At 37.4% G+C, this 17,488-nt stretch overlaps 1 protein-coding gene across 1 annotated transcript in view; it reads right to left on the minus strand.

The window, feature by feature from the left end:
- Window positions 1–17,488, minus strand: part of LRRK2 (leucine rich repeat kinase 2) — a 160,294-nt gene that overhangs the window by 42,872 nt on the left and 99,934 nt on the right. The window contains exons 34-39 of the mRNA XM_033222425.1: window positions 16,197–16,384; window positions 15,185–15,339; window positions 14,210–14,356; window positions 13,549–13,740; window positions 12,752–12,898; window positions 1,712–1,812 (exon numbers count right to left, since the gene is read on the minus strand). Coding sequence (XP_033078316.1) covers window positions 1,712–1,812; window positions 12,752–12,898; window positions 13,549–13,740; window positions 14,210–14,356; window positions 15,185–15,339; window positions 16,197–16,384 — 930 coding nt within the window. The remainder of the gene's footprint in view (window positions 1–1,711; window positions 1,813–12,751; window positions 12,899–13,548; window positions 13,741–14,209; window positions 14,357–15,184; window positions 15,340–16,196; window positions 16,385–17,488) is intronic.

Below are 17,488 nucleotides of genomic sequence, written 5' to 3' on the forward strand. Positions count from 1 at the left end.
AAAAACTAAGGACAATTCAACCAAGAGAAGGCATGGAATCCAAGAAACATTGAGAATAATCAAAGAGGGCAAGGAAACTAACTCATAGATTAATCACTGCACAAGCAGCCTAGAAATCCATCTCTCCTGTTTAGAGCAGTAAGTCATGTGCTGAATGATGAATGTCTTCAAGAAGAAAGTAGATTCTATTATACAAACTCTATGATTAAGAACTTAGAAACACTTGAAGGCATGATGAAAATATATATCTTTTCCTGAAGTATGTTTTTTTTAAAAAAATATATATATATAATCAGAAAACCTCAAAAAGCTACATAAAATAAATCACCACTGGTACTTAGAAGGTTAAGGTGGGAGGATCACTTGAGGTCAGGAGTTCCAGACCAGCCTGGTCAGCCTAGTGAGACTGCGTCTCTAAAAACAATTTTTTTTAAATCAGGGTAAAAATGTGGCCTGAATTAAAATATGCCCTTATTTTTATAGATTGATGATAAATACATAACAATAGAGGATCCGTTTGACTTTGTTATTTGGAATGTTACTATTCTATTAGGAAAAGAAGTTAGTGACAGAAGGTTGCATTTCTTTGTCTAAAAGTTGAAATATTTTGGTTCTGTACAAATAAAAAATATATATAAATGGCATTTATTGGTTTTGTCCTCAGAACCAAACTATAGACAAAATGTGAACAATTTAATTATAAGCACGGAACAGAATATAAACGTTATAAACTTTCACTACATAAAAATAATAGAATAAATTAGGGGACGTGAGAAGGTGATGGGAAGAGGAGAAAGAATGGCAGTAATTTTCCTCATCTCACATAGCAAGGAGTCAGTCCATGCTGTCTAGAGTTGGTGTACTAAAAAATCAAAAGTTTTGTAAATCATTCCAAGTTATAATTGTTATATATGAGGAAAATTAATTTAACAAATTTTAAATTTTAGGAAGTGGGCAGGGACAGGAAGTAGGAAATAGGATAAGCGTGCTGACTTTTCCATCTTTGTAGCAAGTAATCAATAGCGGTTCTTACTGAAGTGGATAAATCCAGAAAAGAAAGGTGCAAGCTTACCAGTGAGAGTTTTGGTTTAAGATTTCTCACCTTCAATCAAATTAGCAATGTGAGGTCATGCATTAAACTTCTTCTTTCACTCTGAACACACAGAAGTCATGTTCAATAAAAATAAAAATCATTCTCTCCCTGGACCAGAAATGTAAAAGATAAACACTCTGAAGAAAACAGAAGGTGAAGTCAGGAGCTTGCTAGGCTTCAAGGTCTGGAAGCAAGTGGAGGCAGCTAGGAGTCTGACTACTGTGGAGCACTGGGGACAAAAACATGGCGCTGAAAAGTCCCAAGTTTCTACATTTCTAACAATCTCCCGGATAATGCCTGGCTACTTATCCATGGAGCACATTTGGTTCAGTAAGGTTCTAAAGTAAAAAGAGGAGGGTAAGTGAGTCTTACAAAAGTTTTTACAACATACTATGTATCACAATTGTAAGGATTCTCAGAATATAGTGCTTTGTTTCTCAACAGGAGAAATAACACAAAACTTTCTATTCTGCAAAGAAAAGACAAACTAGAATTGCATAATTAAACTCAAGTATAAATGTGGTCATTATTTTGCATTTTCACAACTGTACACAAAATAAGAGTTCCAGCAGATTAATAATGTGTAATTTAATATAATTATATTACTGAATTTCTTACTTGTCTTAACAGCCTAAGTGATGTGTGTTTATTAAAAATCTTCACAGCCACTTCTTCTCCTTCATAGGCTGCTCGATAAACTGATCCAAAACTGCCATCACCTGTTGAAAAGAAAATACAAAGCACTTAATCTGTCCAAGAAAAAAAAACTAAATAAATTATATCTGTTTTAATTATATCTGTTGTATATTTGAATAGAAATCTGATCTACTTGTTTCATTGAATCAAATCTCCTTTAACATTTCCTCTTCCTTCTACTCCAAGAAAGATACATCTAAAGATTTTGTTCTCAACCTTCTCATCTTTCCTCTACATATAACCTGCTCAATTATGTCATCCACTTCTGTGACTTCATCTATCCCTCTAACGTAGATAATTTTCACATTTTCACTTATAGCCACCTCCTAAGTGCTCTTCTACACTTCTGACTTTGTGTTGGATATTTCACTGGTATGCCCTTCCAACTCAATCACAGCCTATCAAAAGCCATATTTATTATCTTTTCTCCTAACCAGTTTTTATTCTACCTTCCATATAGCTAATGATAACAAGACAAAAGCTCTTTTTGGGGTCTTTCTGGAGTTAAAATTGACAAATCATTTTAACTCTTGCTCTGGTCTAACCCCACGGCTAACACTGGCAGTTCACTGTGTAGCCTCATTCACATTCCCTTCCTCTCCATTTCCACTATCACCACACCCATTTGGTGGCCTCAGAGCCTTCTGCTGAGTCCCAAGAGGCCTCCTGAGTTCCTTACTTCCAACTCATTCTCTCTCTCTTGCAAAATTAATTTTCCTATCATTCTACTTTGATTGTGTCACTCTCCTGCTCAAACACAAATTATTCCATGTTGCCTATGAAACTAAATCTAAATTCAGCTCCACAGTCATATTGTGGCCCCTAAATCCTTTTAAAGTTCTCTTCTTGTTCTTCTCATTCTCAAGGCTCAAGTTCAGTAGCTTTCCCTGCCCCAGTCCTGGCTGAACAATACATCTGAGGAACTTTTTAAAACACTAATGTCTAGGTTCAAAGATTTTGATCTAATTAGTCCCAAGAGAAAATAGTCATCAGATTTTTTTCTTCTTTTAATTCTATATTTAGTAGAATTAGTAACGAGCAGGTAAGGTTGAGAACAAGTGCTCTAGACAAACCGGAATAGCCAAAATTTCCTGAGCATGCTTTGTACCTTCAAGCCTCCATACCCTTGATGAGCTCTGCTACTCCATCATCACCACCTCCAGGGAGTTTATCAAGCCTATAGGGACCAATACATACCAAGAAATAGAGGCCTGCCTCAGAAACTGACCACAATCAGCCCCATGGACTGTTACTTTCCAACGACATTCAGCAAATCCTGTTTATACAATATTTACGGTTCTCATATAGTGCCTTGAAATGTAGTCACTTGATGGATATAAGTGAATACACGCAAAACAGTCTATAAGGAAATATAACAACCTGTAATTTCCAAGTGGTGAAATTACACATCTATGGAAAGCTTCTACCTATTTGTTTATTTTTTATACATCTATAATGAGCATATATGATTATATTTTATGCTCAGAGACAGAATATATTAAAATAATTAACTCATTTGAGCATGTCTTGTATTTCTACTAGATTGTAAATATGTTAAAAATATTATTTGCATCTTATCAGTCTTGGTATTCTCTCATTCTATCCCTCCAGTACTTAATAAATATTTGACTTTTAAAAACCATTAGTTAGGATTGTTGGTATTGAGAGAGTTTCAGGGGAAATTGTTATATATTGGAATCAGAAATAGAATCGGGTAAACAGAAGAGGGAAAAGAGAAAGAAAGCAAGTAGAGGGGAAAGGGAGAGAACGGGTCGGAGAGATGGAAACATACAATAGATGCATCTTGCTGTTTCCCCTCAATCTGGACAGCTATCAACAATAAAAAGAAATTGTAATGGAGCATAGAGAAGTAACATACTCTAGGGAGATACATCAAAATTTCAAGATGGAGTAGGGATTTCTAATTTTTAAAGCCCTTCTCTATTTGAGAATCACTGCTGCATTAATATGGAGTATGGATTGTCATGTCTTTCAGGTGACTGAGAACAAAAATAAAGTTAAGGACTACTATTGTGCATTTGTGATATCCAGGTTGGAAGGGAAACTGAAGGCAAGGAAATTTTCCTAATCCCTCAAATCACACCACGGAAGTGGAAGTACCTGTCTTGGCTCTCCAGAAAAATAAATAGCTCCACAAAGAGGAAATGTACCTTGTAGCTTCCTAGATGCATGAACAAAATCCCATACATTTATATTTTAAAATATATTCACAAAACAAGTCTATTCATATCTATTAAGGTGGGTCGTATTAGTCACTGCATAATAGTTACTGCTATCTGGGAAAAAGAGAGTTTTCAAAAAGTCTGAATGTACTGCTGCCCTACAATAAAAACGGGAAGAGGGAAAATGGAGAGAGGCACGACCTTCTCCAGATTACCCTAATATAAAGATGCTGGAGTCTCTACCTGTAAAATGTTTTTAGAAGGATGCACCTAATTTGTTAAATCACGGGTACTCAACCCCACCCCTTATCTTTGGCAACATCCGGAGACATTTTGATTGTCACACCTGAGGGAAGAAGGGGAGATACTACTGACATCTAGTGGGTAGAGGCCAGAGATGCTGCCAAACATCCTACGATGCACCTCGGTAACAGTCATCCCAGCCAAAATGGCAACAGCTCAAAGACTGAGAAACTCCTATCTAGACTGCTTTCTGTAAATGAACATGGGATTTATGGATTTATGGGACATAGGTCTAGAGAAGGGAGAGTAATCACAAACATTTTCTTATCTGTGTAACTAAACAGACTTGTTTATTTGTTTCTGTTTTGTTTTTGTTTTTTGAGATAGAGTCTCACTCTGTCACCTAGGCTGGAGTGCAGTGGCACAATCTCGGCTCACTGCAAACTTCACCTCCCAGGTTCAAGCAATTCTCTGTCTCAGCCTCCCGAGTAGCTGAGAGTACAGGTACCTGCCACCACACCCGCCTAATTTTTTTTGTATTTTTAGTAGAGACGAGGTTTCACCATCTTGGCCAGGTTGGTCTTGAACTCCTGACTTCATGATCCACCCGCCTTGGTCTCCCAAAGTGCTGGGACTGCAGGAGTGAGCTACTACGCCCGGTCAACTAAACAGACTTTGTAAATGATGTTTCCACATACACTACTCAAAACGTGTCCATTCATCTGAAACACATTTTAATGCAGGAAAAAGAAATATTTTAGGGATCTGCGACTGACAGTTTGGGATTTCTTCAGAGGAAGGATGCACTATGTCTGGTACTTCCCTGTATACCTTGAAGTTTGGAGTTCATTAAAATGTAGGATTCAGCATTGACAATTCAGCATTTTGTGTTAATCCTCTATTACTAATACATTGACTTCCTCAGTTCCAAAGCATTTAAATTCATCCTAAACTTCCCAATGAATGCCAATATGAAAGGTATAAAGGTGTTTATTTAGCTTTAAACATCATGTCCCAAATTTTGGACAATTTTTTGCTAAGAATATTATGTCCTGACTGACAGATTTTAGGCATTATCTCTGGGGTAATTTGATTAAAATTAAATTTATACACACAACAACAACAAAAACTAAACAAAGTAAGGTCAAACTTGTCTTTAAATGTTTTACATTAAATCAGTCTAATGCATTTCGTAGTTGTCTCAATGACTCTCTGGAATGTTTAAAACTTGAGTACGTCAGCCTACTGTTAATAATAACATATTGTATACTTGTAAATTGTTATTAGAGTAGATTTTAAAACTTCTCACCACAAAAATATGTATTTGAGATAATGTATATGTTAAATAGCTAAACTTCTCCATTCCACAACATATACATATATCAAAACATCATGTTGTATACCATAAATATATACAATTTTTACTTGTCAATTAAAAAAAATAAATTTGTATAAAATATATTAAAAAAAAAAAAAACAATAACCAAGGAGTCAGATAGATCATGGCATCACAGGCCTTGTAAAGACATTAGCTTTTATTCTGAGAGACATGAGACGCCACACATGTAATCTACGGAATGACATACAGTGACATATCTTATGTTGACTGCTTCTTTCCCAAAGTAGTTATAATGCATACATTTTTCATCTTCTGAAGTGTATGAGCATTTTTTAAAAACATCTTTTAGGCCTAAAAATCCATGTACAATGATAGGACAGGTCCAGGAAGTCAAGATACAAACGAGAATATTGGAACATGGTTACCATACTTCAGCTTTTCTCAATGAACACCTAAACATGCTACATGAATTCAATGATTTCCATCATACTCTATTGAAAATAACAGATTGAATGGCGGAGCAAGATGGCCGAATAGGAACAGCTCCAGTCTCCAACTCCCAGCGCGAGCGACACAGAAGACCGGTGATTTCTGCATTTTCAACTGAGGTACTGGGGTCATCTCTCTAGGGAGTGCCGGACAATTGGTGCTGGTCAGCTGCTGCAGCCTGACCAGCGTGAGCTGAAGCAGGGCGAGGCATCGCCTCACCTGGAAGCGCAAGGGGGAAGGAAATCCGTTTTCCTAGCCAGGGGAACTGAGACACACAACACCTGGAAAATCGGATAACTCCCACCCCAATACTGCGCTTTAAGGAAACAGGCACACCAGGAGAATATATCCCACACCTGGCCGGGAGGGTCCCACGCCCACGGAGCCTCCCTCACTGCTAACACAGCAGTCTGCAGCGATCGATCCGCAAGGCAGCAGCGAGGCTGGGGGAGGGGCGCCCGCCATTGCTGAGGCTTAAGTAGGTAAACAAAGCCGCTGGGAAGCTCCAACTGGGTGGAGCTCACAGCAGCTCAAGGAAGCCTGCCTGTCTCTGTAGACTCTACCTCTGCGGACAGCGCACAGCTGCAGTCCAATAGGGGAAGCAGCGGGGACCGGTGCAGACGCGAACGACTCTGTCTGACAGCTTTGGGGAGAGCCGTGGATCTCCTAATGCGGAGGTTGAGATCTGAGAACGGACAGACTGCCTGCTCAGGTGGGTCCCTGACCCCTGAGTAGCCTAGCTGGGAGACATCCCCCACTACAGGCAGTCTGACACCCCACACCTCACAGGGTGGAGTCACCCCTGAGAGGAAACTTCCAAAGGAAGAATCAGACAGGTACACTCGCTGTTCAGCAATATTCTATCTTCGGCAACCTCTGCTGCTGGCAAACAGGGTCTGGAGTGGACCTCAAGCAATCTCCAACAGACCAACAGACAGTCCTTCTGACTGTCAGAAGGAAAACTATCAAACAGGAAGGACACCTATACCAAAACTCCATCAGTACGTCACCATCATCAAAGACCAGAGACAGATAAAACCACAAGATGGGGAAGAAGCAGGGCAGAAAAGCTGGAAATTCAAAAAATAAGAGCACATCTCCCCTGCAAAGGAGCGCAGCCCATCGCCAGCAACGGATCAAAGCTGGTCAGAGAATGACTTTGACGAGATGAGAGAAGAAGGCTTCAGTCCATCAAACCTCTCAGAGCTAAAGGAGGAATTATGTACCCAGTGCAAAGAAACTAAAAATCTTGAAAAAGAGTGGAAGAATTGACAGCTAGACTAATTAATGCAGAGAAGATCATAAACGAAATGACAGAGATGAAAACCATGACACGAGAAATACGTGACAAATGCACAAGCTTCAGTAACCGACTCGATCAACTGGAAGAAAGAGTATCAGCGATTGAGGATCAATGAATGAAATGAAGCGAGAAGAGAAACCAAAAGAAAAAAGAAGAAAAAAGAATGAACAAAGCCTGCAAGAAGTATGGGATTATGTAAAAAGACCAAATCTACGTCTGATTGGGGTGCCTGAAAGTGAGGGGGAAAATGGAACCAAGCTGGAAAACACTCTTCAGGATATCATCCAGGAGAACTTCCCCAACCTAGTAGGGCAGGCCAACATTCAAATTCAGGAAATACAGAGAACGCCACAAAGATACTCCTCCAGAAGAGCAACTCCAAGACACATAATTGCCAGATTCACCAAAGTTGAAATGAAGGAAAAAATCTTAAGGGCAGCAGAGAGAAAGGTCGGGTTACCCACAAAGGGAAGCCCATCAGACTAACAGCAGATCTCTCGGCAGAAACTCTACAAGCCAGAAGAGAGTGGGGGCCAATATTCAATGTTCTTAAAGAAAAGAATTTTCAACCCAGAATTTCATATCCAGCCAAACTAAGCTTCATCAGTGAAGGAGAAATAAAATCCTTTACAGATAAGCAAATGCTTAGAGATTTTGTCACCACCAGGCCTGCCTTACAAGAGACCCTGAAGGAAGCCCTAAACATGGAAAGGAACAACCGGTACCAGCCATTGCAAAAACATGCCAAAATGTAAAGACCATCAAGGCTAGGAAGAAACTGCGTCAACTAACAAGCAAAATAACCAGTTAATATCATAATGACTGGATCAAGTTCACACATAACAATATTAACCTTAAATGTAAATGGAATAAATGCTCCAATTAAAAAACACAGACTGGCAAACTGGATAAAGAGTCAAGACCCATCAGTCTGCTGTATTCAGGAGACCCATCTCACATGCAGAGACATACATAGGCTCAAAATAAAGGGATGGAGGAAGATCTACCAAGCAAATGGAGAACAAAAAAAAGCAGGGGTTGCAATCCTAGTCTCTGATAAAACAGACTTTAAACCATCAAAGATCAAAAGAGACAAAGAAGGCCATTGCATAATGGTAAAGGGATCAATTCAAAGGAAGAGCTAACTCTCCTAAATATATATGCACCCAATACAGGAGCACCCAGATTCATAAAGCAAGTCCTTAGAGACTTACAAAGAGACTTAGACTCCCATACAATAATAATGGGAGACTTCAACACTCCACTGTCAACATTAGACAGATCAACGAGACAGAAAGTTCACAAGGATATCCAGGAATTGAACTCATCTCTGCACCAAGCGGACCTAATAGACATCTATAGAACTCTCCACCCCAAATCAACAGAATATACATTCTTCTCAGCACCACATCGCACTATTCCAAAATTGAACATAATTGGAAGTAAAGCACTCCTCAGCAAATGTACAAGAACAGAAATTATAACAAACTGTCTCTCAGACCACAGTGCAATCAAACTAGAACTCAGGACTAAGAAACTCAATCAAAACCGCTCAACTACATGGAAACTGAACAACCTGCTCCTGAATGACTACTGGGTACATAACGAAATGGAAGCAGAAATAAAGATGTTCTTTGAAACCAATGAGAACAAAGATACAACATACCAGAACCTCTGGGACACATTTAAAGCAGTGTGTAGAGGGAAATTTATAGCACTAAATGCCCACAAGAGAAAGCAGGAAAGATCTAAAATTGACACCCTAACATCACAATTAAAAGAACTAGACAGGCAAGAGCAAACACATTCAAAAGCTAGCAGAAGGCAAGAAATAACTAAGATCAGAGCAGAACTGAAGGAGATAGAGACACAAAAAACCCTCCAAAAAATCAATGAATCCAGGAGTTGGTTTTTTGAAAAGATAAACAAAATTGACAGACTGCTAGCTAGACGAATAAAGAAGAAAAGAGAGAGGAATCAAATAGAAGCAATAAAAAATGATAAAGGGGATATCACCACCGACCCCACAGAAATACAAACAACCATCAGAGAATACTATAAATGCCTCTACGCAAATCAACTAGAAAATCTAGAAGAAATGGATAATTTCCTGGACACTTACTCTCCCAAGACTAAACCAGGAAGAAGTTGAATCCCTGAATAGACCATAGCAGGCTCTGAAATTGAGGCAACAATTAATAGCCTACCAAAAAAAAAGTCCAGGACCAGATGGATTCACAGCTGAATTCTACCAGAGGTACAAGGAGGAGCTGGTACCATTCCTTCTGAAACTATTCCAATCAATAGAAAAAGAGGGAATCCTCCCTAACTCATTTTATGAGGCCAACATCATCTGATACCAAAGCCTGGCAGAGACACAAAAAAAAAGAGAATTTTAGACCAATATCCCTGATGAACATTGATGCAAAAATCCTCAATAAAATACTGGCAAACCGGATCAGCAGCACATCAAAAACTTATCCACCATGATCAAGTGGGCTTCATCCCTGGGATGCAAGGCTGGTTCAACATTCGCAAATCAATAAACGTAATCCAGCATATAAACAGAACCAAAGACAAGAACCACATGATTATCTCAATAGATGCAGAAAAGGCTTTTGACAAAATTCAACAGCCTTCATGCTAAAAACGCTCAATAAATTCGGTATTGATGGAACGTACCTCAAAATAATAAGAGCTATTTATGACAAACCCACAGCCATCATATGAATGGGCAAAAACTGGAAAAATTCCCTTTGAAAACTGGCACAAGACAGGGATGCCCTCTCTCACCACTCCTATTCAACATAGTGTTGGAAGTTCTGGCTAGGGCAATCAGGCAAGAGAAAGAAATCAAGGGTATCTAGTTAGGAAAAGAAGAAGTCAAATTGTCCCTGTTTGCAGATGACATGATTGTATATTTAGAAAACCCCATTGTCTCAGCCCAAAATCTCCTTAAGCTGATAAGCAACTTCAGCAAAGTCTCAGGATACAAAATTAATGTGCAAAAATCACAAGCATTCTTATACACCAGTAACAGACAAGCAGAGAGCCAAATCAGGAATGAACTTCCATTCACAATTGCTTCAAAGAGAATAAAATACCTAGGAATCCAGCTTGCAAGGGATGTAAAGGACCTCTTCAAGGAGAACTACAAACACTGCTCAGTGAAATCAAAGAGGACACAAACAAATGGAAGAACATACCATGCTCATGGATAGGAAGAATCAATATCGTGAAAATGGCTATACCGCCCAAGGTTATTTGTAGATTCAATGCCATCCCCATCAAGCTACCAATGACTTTCTTCACAGAATTGGAAAAAACTGCTTTAAAGTTCATATGGAACCAAAAAAGAGCCTGCATTGCCAAGACAATCCTAAGTCAAAAGGACAAAGCTGGAGGCGTACGCTACCTGACTTCAAACTATACTACAAGGCTACAGTAACCAAAACAGCATGGTACTGGTACCACAACAGAGATATAGACCAATGGAACAGAACAGAGTCCTCAGAAATAATACCACACATCTACAGCCATCTGATCTTTGACAAACCTGAGAGAAACAAGAAATGGGGAAAGGATTCCCTATTTAATAAATGGTGCTGGGAAAATTGTCTAGCCATAAGTAGAAAGCTGAAACTGGATCCTTTCCTTACCCTTATACGAAATATTCAAATGGATTAGAGACTTAAATGTTAGACCTAATACCATAAAAACCTAGAAGAAAATCTAGGTAGTACCATTCAGGACATAGGCATGGGCAAGGACTTCATGTCTAAAACACCAAAAGCAACGGCAGCAAAAGCAAAAAATTGACAAATGGGATTCATTAAACTAAAGAGCTTTTGCACAGCTAAAGAAACTACCATCAGAGTGAACAGGCAACCTACAGAATGGGAGAAAATTTTTGCAACCTACTCATCTGACAAAGGGCTAATATCCAGAATCTACAAAGAACTCAAACAAATATACAAGAAAAAACAAACAACCCCATCCAAAAGTGGGGAAAGGATATGAACAGACATTTCTCAAAAGAAGACATCATACAGCCAACAGACACATGAAAAAATGCTCATCATCACTCGCCATCAGAGAAATGCAAATCAAAACCACAATGAGATACCATCTCACACCAGTTAGAATGGCAATCATTAAGAAGTCAGGAAACAACAGGTGTTGGAGAGGATGTGGAGAAATAGGAACACTTTTACACTGTTGGTGGGATTGTAAACTAGTTCAACCATTATGGAAAACAGTATGGCAATTCCTCAAGGATCTAGAACTAGATGTACCATATGACCCAGCCATCCCACTACTGGGTATATACCCAAAGGATTATAATTACTCTACTACAAAGACACATGCACACGTATGTTTATTGCGGCACTATTCACAATAGCAAAGACTTGGAATCAACCCAAATGTCCATCTGTGACAGACTGGATTAAGAAAATGTGGCACATATACACCATGGAATACTATGCAGCCATAAAAAAGGATGAGTTTGTGTCCTTTGTAGGGACATGGATGCAGCTGGAAACCATCATTCTTAGCAAACTATCACAAGAACAGAAAACCAAACACCGCATGTTCTCACTCATAGGTGGGAACTGAACAATGAGATCACTTGGACTCAGGAAGGGGAACATCACACTGGGGCCTATCATGGGGAGGGGGGAGGAGGGAGGGATTGCATTGGGGAGTTATACATGATATAAACGTTATGCACATGTACCCTAGAACTTAAATAAAAAAAAACAAAAACAAAAACAAAAACAAAAAACAAAACAAAAAAACAAAAAAACAAAAAAAAGTAAAAAAAAAAAAAAAAAAGAAAATAACAGATTGAATTCACGGAACCAACAAATGTAAATTGTTCAACATACCAAAAAAAAAAAAAAAGAATTTGAGTATATCACCATGTGACACTTCTGACTTTTTAATTTCAAGGCTTTTTATGAATATTTCTATGAGAATTCAGCATTGTCACACTCAGTCATAAAACCCCTGCTATGACTACACTGAGGTGTGCTTCCTTTACCTATTCTGTCATTTTAAATACAAAATATGGCTGCTTCACTTAACTCACCTGAAAACTTTCTTATTTGCCTCCCATATCCCTGGCAATTAAGGCAAATACAAAGATACGTTTCAGAAATATTTGTGCTTCCACGATAATCTCATCCTCATCTTGATCCTAGTCTACATGATTATGTGCAAAGCAAATTCCAGATCTGTAACACGGTATTCCTTTAAAATATATCATTCCAAATAAAAAACATTATAACAAATATATGAAGACAGTAAACATCTATGACAATATAATTATGAGATCTATTTTCTAAATTATAAGGAGAAAAATACATCCTAATTTTTATTCTCAAATTAACAAAAAGAATTACCTAGGAGAAACTCTGGAGCTTGTTCAAATTCCAGCTCATCATTATTCAACATAATATTTCTAGGCAGGTCAGCCAAAATCAAGTCAGGGGCAATCTGAGATATTGGAATGGTGAGCCTTGGTTGATCTGGATTTACTAAGAGATCTCCTGAAAAGTAATAAAACATTTTTTAAATAAAAACAACATTTAAGGAGATACATAAATCTGTGGTTTTGATATGAAAAAATAATGGAATATTTTCTATAATTTCTAACCCCTCCCTTTCTAACCAATCCTATATTTCTCTAGAAAATTTGAGAACATTTTAAAGATTCACTTAATTATCTATCTACTTGGAATTTCAAAAATTTATTCCTACGTTCACTTGTAGAATTCTGAACTGCTGCAGACTACCAGACATCTGACTAGAAAGTTATCTATTCTCTGCTTTTGCCACATTCATGAAGCTGAAGCTGTTATTATATGGCAGACTTGTTGGTCAATTACATCCGTGTATTGTCCATTTGAATCTTTATAACAATTCTATGAGATAGATGTGGTTGGTATTCCTATTTCACAGATGAGGATATGTTGCTCAATGAGCCAGCATTCAAACCCTCAAATCAACATTTTCTGAATCTAGGATACAAGATTTTATTGATAATAAATATAATCCAGTTTTCTGAACAGTCCCTATAACTGAATATACTATTTTTCAACTCATCCCTTATGAATAAGAATATGTACATTTAATAAAAGTCATTTTGTAAGTATTGAAGGATCACTTAAACACATTTTTAAGTTGTTTCAAAACATACCTTCCTCTGCTTTCTTCATCAAGTCATCAAGTAAGATTTTTTGATGCTCTTCACCATCATTAAAACTATATAATGCCCATTTCTTCAACAGAGTTTCTCCTTCACCACAAATATCAATCTCCAGCAACCCAGGAAACCATTCCTCCATGAGAGAATCAATGTGGTCCACAACTTGGCCCAAAAGAATACAGCCTACACGATTGAAAACAGAGCTCAACGTCTTGTCTAAACCTCATACTGTCACAAAGCTTTAAGATAAAGGTTTTTTGTTTATATACATATATTTTTTTAAGTTTAGATTTCTTTTTTCTTTTTTTTTTTTTTTTGAGACGGAGTCTTGCTCTGCCGCCCAGGCTGGAGTGCAGTGGCCAGATCTCAGCTCACTGCAAGCTCCGCCTCCCGGGTTCATGCCATTCTCCTGTCTCAGCCTCCCGAGTAGCTGGGACTACAGGCGCCCGCCTCGTCGCCCGGCTAGTTTTTTGTATTTTTTAGTAGAGACGGGGTTTCACCGTATTAGCCAGGATGGTCTCGATCTCCTGACCTCGTGATCCGCCCGTCTCGGCCTCCCAAAGTGCTGGGATTACAGGCTTGAGCCACCGCGCCCGGCCAAGTTTAGATTTCTTTAGTGTTACAATTGAAGCATTTAAATTGATTTCCTTACCTTTTCTACAAGAAGGAACTGTAATTTTTAAGAAACTCTCTGGGTGATTGTCTAAGACTTCAGATCCTACCAGACAATAAGCTTCAGGAGACCAATTTAAGTAGATGCCTTGTCGCCAATACATTCTGTTTGGACGAAGTGCTCGTTCTAAAAGAAATTTAAATGGATCCAAATGGAGCTGTTTATTAACTACTTCCTAAATTAAAGGGAAAAAATCTACTGCACACACCACAAGTGATCGTAATACAGATCTATTCATTTTGAAAGAAAGTATTGGGTTGTTAATGGTATGAGTCCTCATCCATATCTATTAAATATTTTATCCATAACTTTACAATAAAACGAGTTAAATCCCCTGTAGATTAAGACCCATTTCAGGTTGATGCTGTTAAGCAAGCAGTTTAATAGGCTTAACCGATGAAGAAAGAGAATCATAAATCAGTCCTCATAATTTTCAAAAAGAAATTGATTGTGCTAAATCCAAAACTTTCTGAACTTTTTAATGCAATGTAACTACCTATATGTTGATTAATTCCAATCAAAGTAAGGTTTATTTTGGAAACCTGTAACACCTGTGTAAAGCTAATTTTAATCCCCAAAATGGTATTTTCCCTTTGGAGTACCAAAATGTCTCTATTTATTTTAGAGGAAAGAGTTAGCATTATAAACACCAGATTTGCTCTTTTTTTTGTAAATGGCTTAGTGGCTGTGCAACAGAAAAGAGATAATCACAGTCCCTACAATGTAATCATGGCCAAGAGCTGAGTGAGCACCTAAGGAGTTTTCTTCCTGACAAATTGGATGAGGTTATATGTGCTTGTGTATCTTTACATTGCCTACTCCAAGGTTTTATGAGCGCATTTTCTAATTCTTCAGCTGCTTTCCAAACAAGTAAACTCTGAGAAAATGGCATATTACTTTTCGTATGTCATTTCCCTAATTTCTCTAAATATTAAGTCTTCATTAAATACTTACCTCTCCCTGAAAGCATGTAAGGTGAAATCTCAAGTAATCGATTGATTAACCTCGACCAAAATCCCATTGGGAAATAAGGCATTTCATATAGTCGGATGATAATTTCAGAGTTCTCACAATGGGGAAGCTCTATCACAGGCCTGTGGTCAGACAAACTAAAGGAAAAAGGACACTGGTTATACAGCCTCACAGAATACCCAAAAATGTTGAGCAAATGATTTTACTGCTTAAAATCAATGAATTCCAAGCAACTGTGGCCTTTTTGTAACATTGTTTCACTACATGTTTTTCCTGCACCAAAAATTCAGAGGTCATTAATCAATTCAAATGCATGCTCAGATGTAGATGCATGAAATATTTTTGGTAATCCCTGTGCACTAATACATAAATTATTATAATTAGTTATGCATAGACAAATGTAATTTTATATAAATCCTGAAAAATACATGTCCTAGAAAAAAGGTGTATATTTATTTTTACAATTGGCTGCATCCATCAATCAATGTAATTTGCACATTTCAACATCATATTACTTTATAACATTTCCCACTTGCTTATAAAGGAGTAGGACAGCCATAGTATAGGCTAAAACTTAGGCATCCACTGTGATGCCATAAATGCTTTTAAAATTCTGTTGAAAACTCACTATCTTCTCAGAACTTGCTTAATAAACTCTCTCAGTGTTGTTTAAGAACACACACATACACAAACAGGGATGCACACACCCACACATACACACACATTTCTCTCCACTATTTACTTTTCTTAAATAATTTAAACAGTGATAAGCCAACTAGTAAATATATATATAAAATAAGTTTTACTATATCTTTAAAGTGTCAGATGCAATGTTTCATTCCAAAATAAGTATGTCAGCAGGAAGTTTACACTGGAAGCAAAATATATTTATTTATTTATTTAATACATCTATTATAGACTACAGTTACTTTGACAATTAAAAGAATAGATAGTGAATTTCCATGTAGCAATTATTTTTTAAGGTTTTCTTTACCTGCTTGGAACCAGCAAATATTCTTCTCCTATTGGCAAAGCAATCTGGAATTTTTCTAGGAGCTTAAAATACTGTGACATGTAGTTCTTTGGAAATCTCCTTTTCTTTGAAAGAAATTTTTCCACATCTCTACGTGAAATAATTCCCTTAGGGTGTTTTGGACAACCTTCCACTTTCACTGTCAAAATCTGAAAGATTGAGTCATAAATAATCACTAGAATTTGTTTTCTGAAATGTTGCAAATTTAAAGCATTTTAGGTCTCTTTGCTCAGAAAGCTTTTAATGTTTTCAAGTGCAACAAAGTACCTAATTTCTCTAGCAACTATGTGGCCTAGAAGCCCAGAGGGGCATTCACTCTCAAAAAAAAAAAAAAAAAAAAAAAAAAAAAACATTGTAAAATTAAGGGAGTTAATTCAGATCAGAAATCATTGAACTTCTCTGGAACCAATGAACATCAATATTTCCCTAGCTTCAGTGAAAAGATCAATCCAATACTTCACTTCTGTTTTGCAGTCTCATCAATAATATATTCCCAGGAAAATGATCTTCCACACAATTATCAATACAGGTTTGAAACAGAAATATTACTTCACATTTATATACTAGGAGAGGGTTTCCATGAATAGGAAGACAGACGGTGTAGTAGAGTTTCATGATTCTCAAAGTAAATACTGCATTTTGATGGATTCTACTTGCAGTGTCTGGGTCAGTAGGTCTGGGATGAGGTTTGAGAATCGGCTTTTTAAGCGAGCAACCCTGATGTTTCTAACACAGAGATCATACTTTGAGCTTTGATCATTGTCATGGCAGTTAAAACTCAGAACCCAGATTCAAATCCAGGCTCTGCTACTAGCTGTGTCACCCTGGGAAAGGTATTTGATTTCTTTAATGCACAGCTTTCTTCTCTGTAAAATGAGATAGTAAAAGTGATCGTCTTAGATTGCCCTGAGAATGAAATAACACATGCAAAGCACGCAAAGTACATATGACCAATTTTAGCATATTTATCTATACATTCCAATTTATTTTGCTTTACAAATTCACTTTAAAAAGAGGTTTGTATTTAATTTTCTTTGGTAGATCTATAATGTTCAAGGAATACTTAAACAGAAGCAAACGTTATTTATGCTATAATGTAGTTGAGTGAAATACCAGGTTATAAAGTCCTTAGGCCCAAGGACTTGTCTTACCCATCTCTATATTTCTATTTTGTTTGCACAGTATTTATTGAATCAATGAATGCATGATTGATTGTACATATTGGTATTTAATGACAGTGTGCAACGGGCCTA

The sequence above is a fragment of the Trachypithecus francoisi genome, unplaced genomic scaffold (assembly GCF_009764315.1).
Source record: "Trachypithecus francoisi isolate TF-2019V2 unplaced genomic scaffold, Tfra_2.0 Lachesis_group11, whole genome shotgun sequence".
In the NCBI taxonomy this organism is placed as follows: Eukaryota; Metazoa; Chordata; class Mammalia; order Primates; family Cercopithecidae; genus Trachypithecus; species Trachypithecus francoisi.